General features: G+C 43.4%; 1 protein-coding gene across 1 annotated transcript in view; it reads left to right on the forward strand.

Moving 5' to 3' along the window:
* The first annotated feature begins 1815 nt into the window (after positions 1 to 1815).
* The window catches only part of LOC100606147 (sterol 26-hydroxylase, mitochondrial), a 35040-nt gene continuing 17373 nt past the window's right edge, over positions 1816 to 19482 (forward strand). The window contains exon 1 of the mRNA XM_003272375.3: positions 1816 to 3263. Within this exon, the coding sequence (XP_003272423.2) occupies positions 3009 to 3263 (255 nt within the window). The 5' untranslated portion in view covers positions 1816 to 3008. The remainder of the gene's footprint in view (positions 3264 to 19482) is intronic.

Genomic DNA, 19482 nt, shown 5'->3' on the forward strand with positions numbered 1-19482 from the left:
CATGGAACTGCTATAATCCAGAAGACACAAACTTTATAGGAGGTTAAACAAGCAAGGACCAAAGATTAGTAGAAATTAGAGTTATTAAAGGTTCCAGGAAAGGTAGGAACTGTGTCACACTTAGTAGGTATTTTTTGGATGAGGTCCCAGATGGTTTGAGCAGTGTGCTTATTGAAATTATGTAGCCAGGTAGCATGTTGGTAAATCTTTTTTTTTTTTTTTTTTTTTTCAAGACGGAGTCTTGCTCTGTCGCCCAGGCTGGAGTGCAGTGGCGTGATCTCGGCTCACTGCAAGTTCCGCCTCCCGGGTTCACGCCATTCTCCTGCCTCAGCCTCCCGAGTATCTGGGACCACAGGTGCCCGCCACCACGCCCGGCTAATTTTTTGTATTTTTAGTGGAGATGGGGTTTCACCGTGTTAGTCAGGATGGTCTCCATATCCTGACCTCATGATCCGCCCACATCGGCCTCCCAAAGTGCTGGGATTACAGGCGTGAGCCACCGCGCCTGGCTGTGTGTTGGTAAATCTTTTGAGCTGGCAGTCTAATTAATCCTGAGTTGTTAATATAAGAACAACAGGTGTGGTTTATTACTGTGTAAACCCCTTTGCTTAGCTAGAAGATAAAGCCTCCTGTTTTTTGATCATTTGAGTGGCTTATGTTTTGGCCCTGTTAGGGCCTCATATAATGGCTTAGCAATTCTGCAAAATCCTGCTATACCCAGGAAAGTTCTTAGGTTTTTTTGCTGTTGTTGTTGTTTATAGAGGTTTTACTTCTAAGTAAACTTTTGTTTGATGGACAAGGTCCAGTTTCCTGAGTTTAGGATGTACTACAGGCATTTCACTTTTGGTAGAGGAATTTGGGCCTTGGATGGAGAGAACTGATTTTTTTTTAAGGAAGTTTAGGACTTGAATGGCATTTTTATTTGAGTCCTCTTTAGTGGGGCTGTATACAAAGATGTTATTTACATACTGGAGTGTGGCTCTCCTTTTTAGCTCTGGCTTTCTTAACTTTTGTGTCAAGGCATTTTTGAACAAGTGAGGGCTATCCCTGAAGTCATGAGGCAGTATTGTCCTGGTGTACCGCTGGGTAATAGTAGTTTCAGGATTAGTCTACTTAAAAGAAAATAAATTCTGAGAGTCGAAGTGCAAAGGAATACAAAAGAACGCATTCTTATGATCTAACACTGTGAACTAATTGGTGTTTTCTGGTGTTTGGTTAAGTATAGTATAAGGATTTGGCACTATAGGATGTAAGAGAATTATGAGCTCGTTAATGGCTCCTAAGTCTTGAACTAGATCATATATATATATACACACATATATATGTGTGTATATATATATATATATTTTTTTTTTGAGATGGAGTCTTACTCTGTTGTCAGGCAATCTCAGCTCACTGCAATCTCCGCCTCCCTGGTTCAATCGATTCTCCTGCCTCAGCCTCCCCAAGTAGCTGGGATCACGTGTGCCACCACGTTTTTAAAGCATGGCCTCCTGTCCTTCCTGTCCAAAAACCAAATGAAAAATATGGTCTAGGCTGGGTGCTGTGGCTCACACCTGTAATTCCAGCACTTTGGAAGGCTGAGGTAGGTAGATCACCTGAGGTCAGGAGTTTGAGACCAGCCTGGCCAACATGGCGAAACCCCATCTCTACTAAAAATACAAAAATTAGCCGGGCATGGTGGCGGGCGCCTGTAATTCCAGCTACTCTGGAAGCTGAGACAGGAGAATTGCTTGAACCGGGAGGTGGAGGTTGCAATGAGCTGAGATTGCACCACTGCACTCCAGCCTGGGCGACAGAGTAAGACTCTGTCTGGGGAGTGGGGAGGAGAGAATTAACAAACTAGATGACACAAAGGAACAAAAATACACAAGACAGGGTAAGAGATGTAACATACATATAGCAGTTTGAAGTCCCGGGAAAGGAGAAAAAAATGGGGAGAAGCAATGTTTGAACAGATAATATCTGAGAAACTCCCCAGACTGATCAAAGACATCCAGTCACAGAGTCAAGAAACTAGGAGTCCTAGAATAAATAAATAGAAAGCCACACCTAGCAACTCAGCTGTCAACCTAATTGAACTTAATATGCCCTTTCTTCTCTGGCTGCCTGTAAATCACCAGTTTTTCAAATGCTGTTAGAACCAGCTGTACCGTCCTGCTGGGTCCTTCATTCGTGGCTTGAATGTGATCTTTGACCCTGTATTTATTTTATATTTGCATGAGTTATGTTTTTAAACTTTTTGACAACTATACTTTGAATATACATGAAACATAGGATTCATAAGACAGTACTTTTTTTTTCTTCTTGCAGTAAGTTTTCTGTACTGTTACTCTTTTCATTTTATTAAAAATAATTCTGGCCATCATCTACGAAATCTGGTCTCAATCTGCAGTTTGAAATATCCTGCCTTGGCAGACGCGGCAGGGAGGTGCCTGGAGGGAGAATTGAATTTAAAAAAAAAACAAACCACGAATATTTAGATTTCTTTGTTCAGCGGCCCCTCTCCAGGGATCAGATGACTGGCCCCCCTCGCTCCGAACTGACTCCGGGATCAATCCGGACGGCCATTGGGAGAAGCCGAGGGCAGCTTAGCCGCGGCCGGTTCCCGTTCCCTCCAGGACGCGAGGGTCGCCTTGGGTGGGGAACCCGCGACCGGGCGAGGACCTATCCCGGTGTGGGGCTTCCCGATTTCGAAAGAATCTCGCTGCACCCCCGCCCAGAGTTCAGACCAAGCGAAAAGTTGTTTGAGAGGCCTCGGGGGCGCGGGGTCAGGAGTCGGTGGCGGAGGCCTTGGTCGGGGCGCCGTGGATATCCCCGAGTCATCGCGTCCCTCTCCTGCAGCCCCCGCATCGCTGGGAGGAGCGAGGGAGTGAGCAGGAAGGGGTCTAGTTGGCCTTTGCTCGGCCCTCCCCAGCGCCCGGCTTTGAACCCGCCCTGCACTGCTGCCTGGGCGGGTCCGGGGGCTCAGCACTAGACCCAAAGGTGCAGGCGCGCGAGCACAACCCATGGCTGCGCTGGGCTGCGCGAGGCTGAGGTGGGCGCTGCGAGGGGCCGGCCGTGGCCTCTGCCTCTACGGGGCCAGAGCCAAGGCCGCGATCCCTGCCGCCCTCCCCTCGGACAAGGCCACCGGAGCTCCCGGAGCCGGGCCTGGTGTCCAGCGGCGGCAACGGAGCTTAGAGGAGATTCCACGTCTAGGGCAGCTGCGCTTCTTCTTTCAGCTGTTCGTTCAAGGCTATGCCCTGCAACTGCACCAGTTACAGGTAACCTGCGGGGGCATCGCGTTCTGGGGATAGGGGTGGGCACCGGAACAGAGAGGCTAGTGGTGAGGAGACATTGGACAGAAAGTGAAGGCTGCAGGAACTCAGCTGAGGACCCACTGAGGCTATGGTAATAAACTGGAAATCTGTAGGGAGAATGTGCAAGGTGCAGACAGAGCCCTTTGAGCTGAGATAAACAGGGCGAGGAGGGGCGTAAATCAGGACGGCACCAGCAAGGGGGGATCTGGACGCTGGACTTAAAGTGAGCAGAAGTTGAGGAGGGAGCTGTCTTGGGAAGAGAGTGGCAGAGGCAAGTGTGTAAGCTGACAGATATTATGGAATCACTAATTCTGTGGTGATATTGGCTACCACAGACTTCTTCCAAACAAAATAACTTCAGGAGGATTATAGAAACCTCTTGGTTGTTTGCAAGGTAAATTTCCTCTTAGGGGAAAACACAATGCTGCTTCTCAGATCGTGGAAGCAAACTCACAGACAGTAAGGAAAAGGTACTTTTTGTTATTAAGAAATCAGTCTGAGGCCGGGTGCAGTGGCTCACACCTGGAATCTCAGCACCTTGGGAGGCTGAGGTAGGCAGATCACCTGAAGTCAGGAGTTTGAGACCAGCCTGGCCAACATGGTGAAACCCCGTCTCTACTAAAAATACAAACATTAGCCGGGCATGGTGGCACATGCCTGTAATCCCAGCTACTAGGGAGGCTGAGGCAGGAGAATCGCTTGAACCTGGGAGGCGAAGGTTGCAGTGAGCCAAGATCGTGCCACTGCACTCCAGCCTGGGCAACAAAGCGAGACTCTGTCTTACAAATAAACAAATAAATAAAATTTAAAAAAAGGGTGGGGGCGCCGGGTGCGGTGGCTCATGCCTGTAATCCCAGCACTGTGGGAGGCCGAGGCAGGCAGATCACCTGAGGTCGGGAGTTCAAGACCAGCTTGACCAACATGGTGAAACACCATCTCTACTAAAAATACAAAATTAGCTGGGCATGGTGGCGCATGCCTGTAATCCCAGCTACTCGGGAGGCTGAGGAAGGAGAATCATTTGAACTAGGGAGGTGGAGGTTGTGGTGAGCCAAGATCACGCCATTGCACTCCAGTCTGGGCAACAAGAGCAAAACTCCATCTCAAAAAAAAAAGAAAAAAAGAAATCAGCCTGTAGTCTGTGTTCAGGTTAGTGGTGTTGGGGGAGAAAACCGATGTCTAATAAGAAAGTTTTATCCAGCAGAACACAGAAATGAGGCAGGGATGAATAGCTCACTGCTCACTGACAGAGACCGGAAAACCCAACACTGACCAATGTTGGAGAGGATTTAGGAAATGAACCAAAGGGTTTCATGCAGGATCTGTCTTCCTAATGTCTATCAACAAATATGAATGCACCTACCATGTTCCAGGCATGGTTCCAAGTGCTGGGATTCAGTGACATGAGGCTTCTGCCCTCATGGGGCTTATATGCTCCTCTGAAGAAGATGGAGGACAAAGAGATAAACCAACAAAAAGTTAACTTCACAGAGAGAACTCTGGGAGGAGAAGCTGTTCAAAGGTTAGGGAAGAGGGAGGGGGCTTCGATTCACGGTGCCTCCACAAGGACACTTGGTTGTCAGGGACTGATAGGAGTAGGCTGGTCCTGGGCTGGGGTTGACAACCATCTGCTGGTCATGTGTCTGTGCTGGGAAGGAGTCAAAAGTCAGGAGGAGCTGTGGGGACTGGGAACAGGACAGGCCTTTGAGGACAGCCTTGAATATCAAGATAAGGGCCCTGGTTCCTCTGAGGGGCCATGGTAAGCTCTTGAGCAGGCATGGGGTGAAGACAGCCTGCATGGAACACTGTCCAGGCTGTGGTGTGTGTAGTAGGAGAGGTGCAGAGGGTCTAAGGTGATGAAGGCTCAGGTGTGGCAGGATCCAGGATGGAAAGACAGATCTGAGCCACACTCCAGAGAAAGCTGGAATGGAGGTTGAGGATGAGGGAGAAGATGACTCTGAGGGCAACGAAGGGCAAAACTGACTACAACCAGGGCTGCATCCTCTGCACTGTCCTGGTGGCTGCTGTCTCTCCTGCAATCTTCCCTGTTGGGCCCATGTTTGTGAGACTTGGGGGTGTGAAAATAAATAATTCAAAACCTAAGCTGTTGGAACTTTAAAATATTTTGAGCCTTAAGGGAATGTGATTATGTGATTATGGCACTCAAGTCACATAAGCAGGCTGCTGTAACCTAAGCAGCTGTAACCTTTGTTTCTCTGATTATAGATTAACTTTCTTCTTTACCTCTGTTGTTTTGAAAATGTTGTAAATGTCTACAGGGGGCCAAGGAAGATGCCTTCCCTCTTCACTGTTGAACTTCATTATAGATTAACTTCCTTTTACCTTTCTCACGCAAAGATTTCATGCCTATCACATTGCTTTAAGAAGAAATGTAAACTATACTATTTTAAATTGGAAAGGAAATGAAAATGAGACACATGGAAAAGAAAACAAATGATAACTAATTAAATTGTAACTCATAAACCAGCCTTGTATAGAAAATGTTACAACCCTATGAAACTTTGTTTCCTGTCTATATAAGCAAGGTCTTAACTTTTAACTTTGGAGCACTGATCCCATTTTTCTGGAGTGTGTGTTTCCCAAATGGCTATTCCCAGCTTTTCACTTGAATAAAATGTTTAAAACTGGATTCTGATTCTTTTGATTATTTCAGGTTGACAGGGGGCAGGTCACAAAATACTGAGAGACAGTTTTGAAATCACTTCTTGTGAACTCAGATCCTTTAAGCCAGTGGTCCCCAATCTTTTTGGCACCAGTTTTGTGGAAGACAATTTTTCCATGGACTAGGGTGGTGGGGATGGTTTTGGGATGATTCAAGTGCATTACATTTATTGTGTACTTTATTTCTATTATTGTTACATTGTAATATATAATGAAATAATTATGCAACTCACCATAATGTGGAATCAGTGGGAGCCCTGAGCTTGTTTTCCTGCAACCAGACTGTCCCATCTGGGGGTGATGGGAGACAGTGACAGATCAGGCATTAGATTCTCTTAAGGAGTGTGCAACCTAGATCCCTCACATACGCAGTTCACAATAGGGTTTTTGCTTCTATGAGAATCTAATGCCAGCACTGATCTGACAGGAGGCAGAACTCAAGTGGTAATGTGAGTGATGGGGAGTGGCTGTAAATACAGATGAAGCTTTGCTCACTCACCTGCTGCTTACCTCCTGCTGGGAGGCCTGGTTCCTAACAGGTCACAGACTAGTACTGGTCTGTGGCCCGGTTGTTGGGGATCCCTGCTTTAAGCCAAGAAAACAGACTCCTGTTAACTTCTTCTGCATGATTTAACCTGTAGAAATGGGAGAGACCCAGTAAATGCCTCAAAGGTGAGAACTAAGGTTTTCTCGGGGCAGATTTGCTTAGGATGATGTCTAGAGCAGTAACTAACCAAAGAAATTCTAGATGGCTTTAGGATGAGGAAGAGGAAGCAGGGGAAAGTCAGGATGTATGGCTTTTTAAAGGAGAGTCCAGGGCTGGGATATAGCAGAGCACCCTGGTTTCAGTCCTTGTATCCCAAAGATCTTGGGGCATACGAACCTGGGCCGTCCTGTGGGAAATACGTTAGTCTTTCCCACTACATGTGGCTAGTGTGAGTTAATAGAGGAGTGTTGTACATCTATAAAACTCAGTTAATAGCCTTTTAAAATTAGAGAATGTGTTTCAGTTACTCACTTTGTATCAGTTAGAATTTGTTAGGTTGCCACTCAAACTGGCTTAAACTATAAAGCAGCTTTATTGGCTCATAGAACTGAAAACACCAATAGTTGAGTGTCCTTCAGGTGTATTTGTTCTAGAGATTCAGGAAGTCATCAAAGCTACAGCTTTGGCTGGGTGTGATGGCACAATCTTACAGTCCCCCAGCTACTTGGGAGGCTGAGGCAGAAGGATCCCTTGAGTTCAGGAGTTTGAGACCAGACTGAGAAACATAGCAAGATCCCATCTCTAAATTTAAAAAATGACGGCTCTGTTTTTCTGCAGTTCCCTTGGCTCAGCTGTCTTGCACGAGTTGGTTGACTGGCTTGGCCTGGGTTAATTGCCTATCCATGAACCCACCATAGTGGCCAGGTGGAGATAGACATACCCTAATTAACTTACCTCTGTGCAGGTTCACCCTCAAGTTGGGATTAGGGACCCTCCCACCCAAACCAGGTGTCTGCCACACAAAGGGAAGGATAGCAATGGATGTAGGAACAGCCAACCACAATGTCCCTTATGCCCTCAGTTGTCAAAAACTGCATCAGCACCCATAAAAGTAATAAAAATCAGCTTTGAGAAGCATTGTAGCACTTAAGGGAGTGAGGTAGGAATTAGAACATGTAAAAGTCATACTACATAAATGCCAGTGCCTTTCTCTTTCCTAATAAAAATTATGTTGAATGCTGGAAAAATGGAATGTAAACATGTTACATTTATACCAAATTAATATATTTCAAACATATCGATCCTGAGAATTATGAGATATCTATTCTGTAGCTCTTTTTGTGCACTGCCTGGCTTGGTGACCCTTCTTGTGCCCCCCAGTGCCCAGGAGATTAATGATTTAATCCCCCCAGGTGGCCCAATGTCCTAAGCACATATGTGTCATTTTATGTTACCATGTTTCTCTTTCTTTTTTTTTCTTTTTTTGAGATAGTTTCTCACTCTGTCACCCAGGCTGGAGTGCAGTGGTGCGATCACGGCTCACTGCAGCTTTGACCTCCCGGGCTCCAGCTGTCCTCTCACATCAGCCTCCCAAGTAATTAGGACCACAGGCATGCACCACCACTCCTGGCCAATTTTTCTATTTTTGGTAGAAACAGGTTTCGCCATGCCCAGGCTGGTTTTGAACTCCTGAGCTCAAGCAGTTCACCCACTTTGGCCTCCCAAAGTACTGGGATTATAGGCATAAATTACTCTACCTGGCCATCATGTATCATGTTTCTTATCATCACTTGTTTATATGGCTTAGAGATTGGGCTGTGAAGCTGTGAGGGCTGGGCCTATGTCTTTCCTACCTCTTTCCCCCAAGTGCCAGGCACGGGCTTAGGCATAGGGGAGGCGCCATGAGTGGTACTGAGCAGTGGATACATCTGATGGTAAATTTATTTGTGACACTCTTCTTCCCAGCTCCCTGATCTGGGTTGTTTGACATAATATAGAGTGAAGAAAAGACAATGAGGGAGGTGGGCAGATTGAACAAGCCTGACCCTTCAGTTCTCAGTGTTTGAGGTTTCAGAAACTAAATGTTGTCAACACACTCAGCATGGGCAGATTGTTGGGGACTGACCCACACTGGCCAAATCCAGAGAAACAAATGTGGGGACTGGAGTGCCCACATGATTATATAATGAGGAGGTGCTATGGTTTGAATGTGTTTCCTAAAGTTCATGTGTTGGAAGCTTGATCTCCAATGCAACAGTGTTGAGAGGTGGGACCTTTAAGAGGTGATTGGAATGATTCTGAATGATTAGTTATCATGGGAGTGGTTACTGATAAAAGATTATTTTAACCCCTCCCTCCCCACCATACACCCATGCCCTCTTACCCGTCTGCTTTCTGCCATTGGATGACATTGCAAGAAGGTCCTAACCAGATACAGTCCCCTCAACTTTGGACTTTCCAGCCTCCAGAACTGTAAGAAATAAATTGCTGTTCTTTATAAATTACCCAGCCTCAGATACTCTGTTATATCAATACAAAACGAATAAGACAGGAAGTCAAGCCTCCCAGGAATCATAATACTCCATTGCACTAGAACCCTCTGTTCTAGTTATCTATTGCTGCATAACAAACTATCTCAAATCGTGGTGGCTTAAAACAACAAATATTTTGTTATAGTCATAATTTTGTGTGTCAGGAATGTGGACAGGGCACAGTGGAAATGACTTATCTCTGCTTCATGATGGAGTGGGCCTTCAGCTCAAATGGGCAAAATGGAGAGGATTGCTCAAGTGAGGCCATATGTCTGGGCCTTGAGTCTGGCTTTTAGATGGCATGTCACATCTTCTGGGGCCGGAATGGCCAAGATGACTTCCAGTTGCATGTTTGGTGCCTGGCCTGGTTTAGCCAAGATGACTTCCAGTTGTATGTTTGGTGCAGAGAGCTGGTTATCTCTCTCTCTTCATATGACTGGCTTGAGCTTCCTTACAGCATGGTGGTCTTAGAACACTTGGACTTCTTGCATGTACTGGCTTCCCCCAGAGTGAATGTTCCAAGAGACAGAAAGTAGTAGTTGCAGTTTCTTAAGGCCTGGGCCTGAAAACCAGCACAGTATCATTTCCACTGTATTCCACTCATCAAAGCAGTTACAGAGCCCACTGAGATCCTGGAGACATGGACTTCACCTCTTAATGGGAGGCATGTCAAGGAATCTGTAGCTATCTTTAATCTGCTACACCCTTTTCCTAGGATTCAGGTACCTAGGGAGAGAAATTATTAACTACATTACTGAACAGCTTGGAAGGACCCAGAACTAAAGGAGTAGAATCGTACGAAAGAAAACTCCATCTAGGCCTTGGAGAAACCCTTTTGAATGTACTTCTCTGGTGACTCTCCATTAGGTTAATTGTCTCTCTCGCTTGGACTGTGAGTGATAAATGCTGCCAAATTCTTCCTATTTGGCTTCCTTCTCCTGGATTTTGTAAAAACCATTCCCATTCTGTTAACACACTCTTTCTTCAGTTTGACAAAAACCCTTGATTAGATAGATTTTCTTCCCTAGCACTCATGTTACCATCAGGCCTTCCAGAGATTATTGTCCAGTTACCTTGACTGGACTTAAGTGTTTTTCAGGGCCATCTGGTAGACACCTATAAAGTTGTCCTTGAGGCTGTAGCAGAACAGGGAACATGGCCCAAAAGCCTCAGGGATGGGAATATGAAACTAAGTATTAAGGCGAAATATGTGTGAGTTATGCCAATTTAGCAATTACATTGCCAGAATGAATCATAGCAATTTAGCATTTGCCCTTACAGATAAACTGCTGTAGGCAAAGAGACGTGCAAGAATATTCAATGCAGCTTTATTTGTGGTCAGGAAAGATTAGAATGATTTAAATGTCCCATAGTAGGGGACTAATTAAATTATGGTACATCCATATGATGAAATTTCATGCAGCCATTAAAAAGGTTAGGGACAGATCTATTAATATTTATTGCTTGCTAAGAGATGGAAAGAACATGTTGAAAAAGAAAAACTTTAGCTGAATGAAGTTTAACAGAGTTTAAATGAGCAAAGAACGATTCACAAATCAGACAGCGTCCTGAGCCAGAGTAGGCTCAGAGACTCCAGTGCAGCCACGTGGTGGAAGGAGATGTATGAACAGAAAAAGGAAAGTGACATACAAAAAATGGAAGTGTGGTACAGAAACAGCCGGATTGATTACAGCTTGGCATTTGCCTAATTTGAACATGGTTTGAACAGTTGGCCACCTCTGATTGGCCAAAACTTGGTGATTGGCACAAGAATAGGCTACAGTCTGTATACAACTCCATTTACGTTATAGTTTGTAATGTGCTGAGAAACCTTTAGGCCAAACTTAATATATAAGGAGGCAGCTTTAGGCTAAACTTGAACTTGATTTAACAATTCCCCACTTTCGGTTATCTCAGTTTTGGAGGATGACCAATACTTTACTCATTGATATCATTATCACCATTGTAAATGTATGTATTTGGTCTTGGAACCCACCGGGAAATAGCAGAGCAGTGGGTTTTGTAAGTTGGGAACAAGGACTTCAGGTTATTTTTTTGTAAAGGTTAGAGTAGAGGGTACCTCCTTATGGTGGGATGTCCTGTTTACAGAAGAAAAACAAAACTTAGTCTGTTCTAGGATCTATTTGTTTCCCTAAAGTCTTAGTTTGATTATGTCACATTTAGCATAAGTGACTCTGTTTTGGTTTGGTGTGGTCTGTCGGAGGCTAGTGCATGAGCTTAGTCCAAAACAATGGCCTCCCATAATTTGTTTCCAATTTCTCCTCTTTTGGTCAGTTTCTTACTTAGGTAAGAATATGAGCAAAACTTAGGGCCTTAGCACTGCTCTCAGTTACCATCATTTTGTGTTTCTCGTCTCAGCACATCATTCATAGGTTATGGTGCCTCTCATGGTCACATATTTCTTTTAGCTCTTTTCATTCTAGTTGAAGAGAGACCATTTGACATTCTAGAGATGGCTGCATGCAAATATTTAAAACTTTTGAGAGAATACAGTGCACCAGGGAGACTACTGTTATGACTATCAAGAGGATAGTACCTAGAGTTTGGAGTATGCTCCTTAGCCAGGTTCCCCATAAACCAAACCAACTAAAATCAAATAGATCAAAGAATCAGCTAAAGACTCTACTTGCTTTAACTAAGCAGTCTCTTTGTTAATCCGTTACAACTGAATCTCTAAAATACCAGACATGATGGAAGTGCCAGCAGCTTCACAGATACTTCCCTGTTTAGCCAGTAGGTAATCTAGAGCAATTCTATTATTTAGCATAACTTTCAGAAGAAAATTTTAAGTCTGTTGTGCAACCATATCCTTTACAGTAGAATCTGCTAGAGAGCCTATAATGAGGGATAAATTTCTTTCTTTCTTTCTTTCTTTCTTTCTTTCTTTCTTTCTTTCTTTCTTTCTTTCTTCTTTCTTTTTTCTTTCTTTCTTTCTTTTTTTTCTTTCTTTCATCTTTCTTTCCTTTCTTTCTTTCCTTTCTTTTTTTTTTTGAGATGGAGTCTCGCTCTGTTGCCCAGGCTGGAGTGTAGTGGCACGATCTTGGCTCACTGCAAGCTCTACCTACCGGGTTCACGCCATTCTCCTGCCTCAGCCTCCCGAGTAGCTGGGAGTCTGCCACCACGCCCAGCTATTTTTTTTGTATTTTTAGTAGAGATGGGGTTTCACTGTGTTAGGATGGTTTCGATCTCCTGACCTCATGATCCGCCCGCCTCAGCCTCCCAAAGTGCTGGGATTGCAGGCGTGAGCCCCTGTGCGCAGCCAAGTTTTGTATTTTTAATAGAGATGGGGTTTCACCATGTTGGCCAGGCTGGTCTTGAACACCTGACTTCAAGTGATCCAACTGCCTCGGCCTCCCAAAGTACTGGGATGACAGGCATGAGCCACTGCACCCAGCTGAGGGATAAATTTCCAATCATTGCCTCATTTACTCCAAACCATGGAAAAAAGGACCTAATACATGATGCCCTTTGAGCAGAGTTAAGACCTCCTGGCAATGATCTTTTTAAACCACGATGTAGGTTAAGAGGAGTGGACCAGTGTTCTGTTTCTGACTGACTATGAGGCAACATATGTGTCATTAAAATTTCCTACCTACATTGGCCCTTTGTCTTCCATCTATCAAAGGCATAAGTTTATCCATGTAATAAGGCTGGCTCCAAAATCTTTCACAAATAAAAGTACACCCCATGAGTGCACACAACAGACCCCCTCTTCACTTCTATTGTTCATAGGGGCATAAACAAAGAAAAAAATTGAAAGATAAGAGTCTCGTGATAGTAAAGAAGTCTTGATTTGTGATCTTGGGAAAAAGTCTACATCAAGGATACCGTCTTCTTCTGGGGAGAAACTTCCCTAGTTAGCTTTACCTTAAGGTTTCTAATGGGTGTACAGTTCTGAGTATGTGGAGGGACCCTTCTGAGTTATGAGATTATGAACCCAAGGTTCAAGGTCTCGAAGTCTTGATGCAGTGTGGATGGCAAGGGCAGTCTTTCTGTGACATTCTCAGAAGACCCACTCTTTGGGTTCTAGATTGTGAAGGGCTTGATGTCCTCAGTCGGTGAACCATGAAAAGCTTTCTTTTCCTGGTGAAAATACACGGTGGCATAATGAGCTACTGTTATAACATCAGTCCTCTTGTGTGGGAAAGCTTTTATACAACCAGACAACCTGCACTGAAAATGACAATAGAATGAAATTCCTCTATAAATGTTTAAATGTCCCATCAGGTAGCGAAATGTACCTGAAATTTTGATTGTCTTCCCAGGAATATGGGTTTGACAAACCAAATATTGGTCACAAACTATCTTAGCAATGTAGAAGTCACTACACACACACACACACACACACACACACACACACACACACGTTTAATTTGGATCATTTTATCTTTTTCCTGTTGAGTTATCGAATGCAGAACTTTTAATAAAAAAAAGCTTTAAGGACTCAGGAAGGACAAGGTGGCTGTCCTGGTTCTCCACGAGTCCATGCTTAACACTGGACTTATGTCCTCTTGGATACCAGTTGTTTCTCCAATTTAGGTGCATAGCACTAATAACTGATAAGTTATCATAGGTAATTTGACTTAGACCATGGAGTTCATTCAAATTGTATATCTAAACAATTTCAGTACTGGATGATTTAGCATGAACATCTGGCAAGGTATTTTTTTTGGTATTTAATTACTTTTTGCTCTGCTTGGGTTAGCAGTTTTATAAACCAGTTTCTTCACTAAAGTTTCAAGAATTCTTACCCAGTCCAATTGATATGATTTTAAAGTTATTATAACCTTTTAAAATAATTCAAGAGTGCTTCTCAGGGTTCTTTCTGTCCTTTCATGACCCTCCTTAAAGTCATCATATTCTAGGATTTTGTGTGTTTGTGAAATTTTCATAAACTGCATCAGAATTAAGCAATTAACTGGGGAAATGACTTCAAATAGTCATAGTTAATGACACAATTGACAAGGAAATTTGGTTATTTCTGTGGCCTACAATAATATAACATACACATTAGAATTTTAGAAATCCCATACAATTTTGGAATATATATTAATAACATTCATTAAAATGTAACCTGAAGAAGGTTAAACATTATTTCTAATTTGACAATGCTTCCCATGTAACTTAGCATGTCAAATAATTCTGTTTACCTCTCTTTTGGATGCTTCAGGGAACCTCTGTAGCATCCCAAAGTTAAAGGTCAAAAAAGACTTAATTTTGAAGCTGAAATCTGATTTTTGGGAAGCCTGCCAAATATGTCAAAGGTTTAAAACACTTGACCAAAATAGAATCATAAGTCACCATAAAACAATAGTCATTCATTTAACCAAAGTGATAATTAAAAGATTCTTTTTGTTTATTTGTTTGTTTGTTTTTTGAGACAAAGTCTCACTCTGTCACCCAGGCTGGAGTGTGATGGCACATCTCGGCTCACTGCAACCTCCGCTTCCTGAGTTCAAGTGATTCTCTTGGCTCAGCCTCCCGAGTAGCTGGCACTACAGGCATGCGCCACCATGTCCAGCTAATTTTTGTATTTTTAGTAGAGACGGGGTTTCATCAGGTTGGCCAGGCTGGTCTTGAACTCCTGACCTCAGGTGATCCACCCACCTTGGCCTCCCAAATTGCTGGGATTAGAGGCATGAACCATCCCACCTGGCCTAAAAGATTCTTAAAAACAAAAACCTGTACTCTTTGATAAAGGAGACTCAGTTTTCCAAACAATCAAAAGACATAAGACAGCATGAGACAGAATCTGTCTCTTCTTTCCTCCCTCTTTTTTCTTTTTGCAGTTTATGTAAAAAGTGAACAAAAATATTTTACTGTCTTATTAACACTACAGAAAATTTTATCCAAAAGAGAAATATTTTACTTTTGTATTAGTATATTATCATATTAAAACTAATTTTAATAAAACTTCATAAATACATTTATCAAATTTGTCATCTTTTAAACCGCACAAGATTTCCATAAACCTTTTGTTTCACATTTTCACCAAGTTTCTTTCTTTTTTTTTTTTTTTTGAGACATATTCTCACTTTTTCACCCAGGCTGGAGCGCAGTTGCGCCATCTCGGCCCACTGCAACCTCCACCCCCGGGGTTCAAGCAATTCTCATGCCTCAGACTCCCAAGTAGCTGGGATTATAGGTGTGCGCCATCATGCCTGGCTAATTTTTTGTATTTTAGTAGAGACAGAGTTTTGCCATGTTGGCCAGGCTGTTGTAGGACTTTCCCCTTAGTTCAATTAAAAATGGGGTCCTTGTCACACAACCAGGAAAGATTAGGCTCGCGGACACATAGAAGGGTGAGAAAAATGGAATTTACTGGGTGAAAAGGAAAAAAATTCTGCAAAGCTAGAGAGGTGCCTGTTAACAGGCCCCCATCTCACAGATTGAATCCCCAGGTTACCACCCTGGAACAGGAGAGGACAAGCTCCGCCCCCTGCAAACGGGTAAACCTCCCGAGGCTCCACCCCAGTGGGCGGACCAGTCGGAGTTTCTCCAGGGACCTCTTTTTACTTGGCTGTCTCATTCCCCACTCTAAAGAAGTACCTCTAACTGCCTTTAGAATAAGGATTGGGATGAGGATGAAGATTGATCTTAACTGCTTCCTGCTGACAGGGGTCATTGTTTTGGGAAAATGGCAGTCATATCTCCCTCAGAGGCCTAAGGGTCCCCGGCAGAATGGGCCATTGTCAGAGGCCCTGGTTGCATGACCATTTGGAGTTTGATAGCCTGAAGGTGAGGAGAGACAAACCAGGTTATTAGAAAACATGTATCAAAATGAGAAAAGGGCGGGTAAGGTCAGCTCAAAAATCCCATGGCCTTTTACCAGTTTGCCCAAGGAGTGGGAGGCCAAAATCCTGACTGGTTAAAAAGAACTTTACCCTTTTGCAGGCATGTTGGGCTTTTGGGTTCCCTTCCCCTGAGCCCAATCCTGAACCAGCCAGTTTAAGGTTTTGGGAAATTAGCTTTTCCCAGTTTGGAGGATGCATCTGAGGGGAGTGTCCTGTAGTACAGAGCCACAATTACCTATTAGTGAAGAGAGGACAGAGGAGGAGAAAAGAAAAAAGAAGGCGCTTTTTCAAAGGGGTCCCGGGGGTTCAGGATGCATTTGAAAGGGTACAGACTGAAGACGAATGGCTACTCATCTAGAAAGAGAGGAGCAGGCATCCCTGGTTCCCTTCTATTTCTAGCAAATATCTGGGGTGCATGAAGGAGAGAAGGAAGAGCACTCTCTTTCCCTCTTCCATCCTTGCATCCCCGAATCCTGACAGCTGCGACAGGGTGCCACCTGTGGGTGTCAAAGCGGCCTGCACCCATGAAGCAGGGAGGGCCTAGAGAATAGGAATTATCCACTCTCACCTATGTCTCTATTCCCACTAGTGTCAGTAGCCTTGGAGTTCCCTAGACCTCATTTATGCCATGGATACTAGCATGACCTTTATCCATAAAATGAGAGGCTTGGCTTAATCAGAGGGAATTAGCCATGCTCACCTGTGCTGTGCCTTTTAACCTCTGTTATTGTCTGCCTCTGGATCCTGTAGATCCAGTTTTCTTTCGTAGAGCTTTGACCCGAAGCTTGGAATTGAGTTTGGGACAAAATTGTGTCTCAGGGGTGTTGCATGGACTCCTTATCATAAGCCAAATGCTAAGGTGAAACTGTGGAATTGAGTCCTCCTCCAACAAGGGAGAGAAAAGGACGTCTTGTGACACACCCAGATAACTGGTGGCTATAGTTATGCTTGCTAAGACTTGGGTGCATGGTGCTTGGTTTTGGTTAGCTCCCTTGGTCCTCCTTTCCCAAAAAGGAAACCTCCGAGTGATGGGCATCCTACTTATTCCTATCACCTGACAGGATTTGCAGGATAATTGCTCAGAACCAGAATATTGACCCAGATTTTTACTGGCTCCATCTGAGCTGCAGCCAAAGATTGCTGGTTGGTTCACAGGAACAGGCAGGGTTAGTCTAAAATGTAGGCAAAAACTTAAAAACGATGAATGAGTTTAGAATTTAATTACAAATGTGTGATAAGTTTTGAAACATAATTTCTCTCTCTCCAGTCCTCATTTTTGTTAAAAAAAATCATTATAGGACTGAGTTGTTTGCAAAGTAGACTTCAGTCTTATACTTGGCCTGATTATTTGCATAAAGTATAGCAAGAATAATTATTTCTACATAGGCCTTTTAGATTGGCTTTGATGGAACTCTATTCCACAAGGAAGCTCAGATAAGACCTTTTAAAGCTGAGCCCAGCCATGGGTTTGTATCCTCAAATACCTGTGAGTTGGGTGATCCTCTCCTTTAAGGTCCCAAGATAAACTTGGAGCTCCTGGGCCTGTTAGAAAGTGACATTCTTTACTGACCACAGGTCAGGAACCCTGTACAGGGACTATGTAGTTGAGGGTATAAGGCCAGTTTCTTTTCCAAAAGGGGCTTTTATTGGCTTAGCAAGTCAAGCTTGACTCCTTAAAGGGAAGCATAACTTTCCAGTCAAAGCCTTGGTAAAACAACAGTTTCTCCAATTGCGTCCTGTTGCAAAAGAAAAATGGATTCTTATTGCACTGATGCAAACAACTATATTGCCATAAGTTAAGAAAGCTCTGCTGGGTGCAGTGGCTCACGCCTGTAATCCCAGCACTTTGGGGGGCTGAGGTGGATGGATCACCTGAGGTCAGGAGTTTGAGACGAGCCTGGCCAACATGGTGAAACACTTTCTCTACTAAAAATACAAAAATTAGCCAGGCGTGGTGGTACACACCTGTAGTTCCAGCTACTTGGGAAGCTGAGGCAGGAGAATCGCTTGAACCCGGGAGGCAGAGGTTGTAGTGAGCCGAGATCACACCACTGCACTCCAGCCTGGGCAACAGAGCAAGACTCTGTCTCAAAAAAAAAAAAAAAATACTCACAGATAGTTTCCAAATTCTAGAGGAACCTGGCAGAGAGAAGCAAACATGCTCCAAATTTTGTTCACAGGCATATAGCTTACTCAATTATTAAGGCTGTAAATAATTCAAAATAAGTTTCCTTGACTCTGAAAAAAAAAACAAGGATCAGCAATATTACAAGCAAAAGTCAAAAAGACTTGCTTCAGTTTCCTGAGTTCTTTCAGTTAGCTCTTGTTTTGCTTGATATTTGTGAACATTTCAGCTCTTCCTTTATTCCAATGTCGCAATATCCAAAGTTATCAGAAACCTGCATTTGAGAACACCTGTCAAAGTCCTATAGATTACTATAAACCGTCTTTTGAAAAGGAGTAAAACGAGACAATTGTCTGTGAATAACACAATTCCCAGGGTAGTTACAGTTAGAAACACAATTGACAAAGAAGTCTGGTTATCTCTGGTGTACAATAACTTAACATAACAACCTTAATTATAATGTTTTTTTGAGACGGAGTTTTGCTCTTGTTGCCCAGGCTGGAGTGCAATGGCATGATCTCGGCTCACTGCAACCTCCCTCTGCCTCCCAGGTTCAAGCGATTCTCCTGCCTCAGCCTCCCGAGTAGCTGGGATTACAGGCGCCCAACACCACGCCTGGCTAATGTTTTGTATTGTTTGTAGAGATGGGGTTTCACCATGTTGGCCAGGCAGGTTTTGAACTCCTGATCTCAGGTGACCCACCTGCCTTGCCTCCCAAGGTGCAGGGATTACAGGCAGGAGCCATTGTGCCTGGCCTTAATTATGATTGGCAGCATATACTCAGACATCAGAATTTTAGAGATCCCATACAATTTTGGAACATATATCAGCATTATTCACCAAGATATAACCTAAAGAAGATCGAACACCATTTTGGCAATCTCTAAACATGACAAATTATCCTGTTTACCTTTTCCAGAGACCCTCTGAACCATCCAAAAAGCCATGCATCAGGAAAGACAATTTTGAAACTGAAATTTGATATTGGGAAGGCTGTTAAATATGTTAGCGGTTTAGAACACCTGATGTTATGAAATAGAATTCCAGATTATCATAAATTATTTATTTTGCCAAAATGATGACTCAGAAACCTAAAAGCAAAAAACCTTTTATAACCCTTCACAAATTTTGCTAAAGAGCAGATTAGTGCCTTAAGAGTATCTTGTGCTTTTATTTCAATGCTCAATTTACAGAAAAAGCATATAATACCCTTTGGAATTTAGTCAATATGTTCACACACAGAATTTTGCAAGATTAATTTTTATAATCCTTTCACTACTTGTTTGAATTTTTAGCTTTATCTTATCTAATTTAAAACAATCTTTTAACCCTAGGCAAGAATTTACATTTTCATGCCTTCTTATAATCTTTTTTTTTTTTTTTTTTTTTGAGACAGAGTCTCACTCTGTCGCCCAGGCTGGAGTGCAGTAGTGTGATCTCAGCTCACTGTAACCTCTGCCCCCCAGGTTCAAGCAATTCTCATGCCTCAGCCTCCCGAGTAGCTGGGATTATAGGCATGTACCACCATGCTTGGCTAATTTTT

The sequence above is a fragment of the Nomascus leucogenys genome, chromosome 22a (genome assembly GCF_006542625.1).
Source record: "Nomascus leucogenys isolate Asia chromosome 22a, Asia_NLE_v1, whole genome shotgun sequence".
Taxonomy (NCBI): Eukaryota; Metazoa; Chordata; class Mammalia; order Primates; family Hylobatidae; genus Nomascus; species Nomascus leucogenys.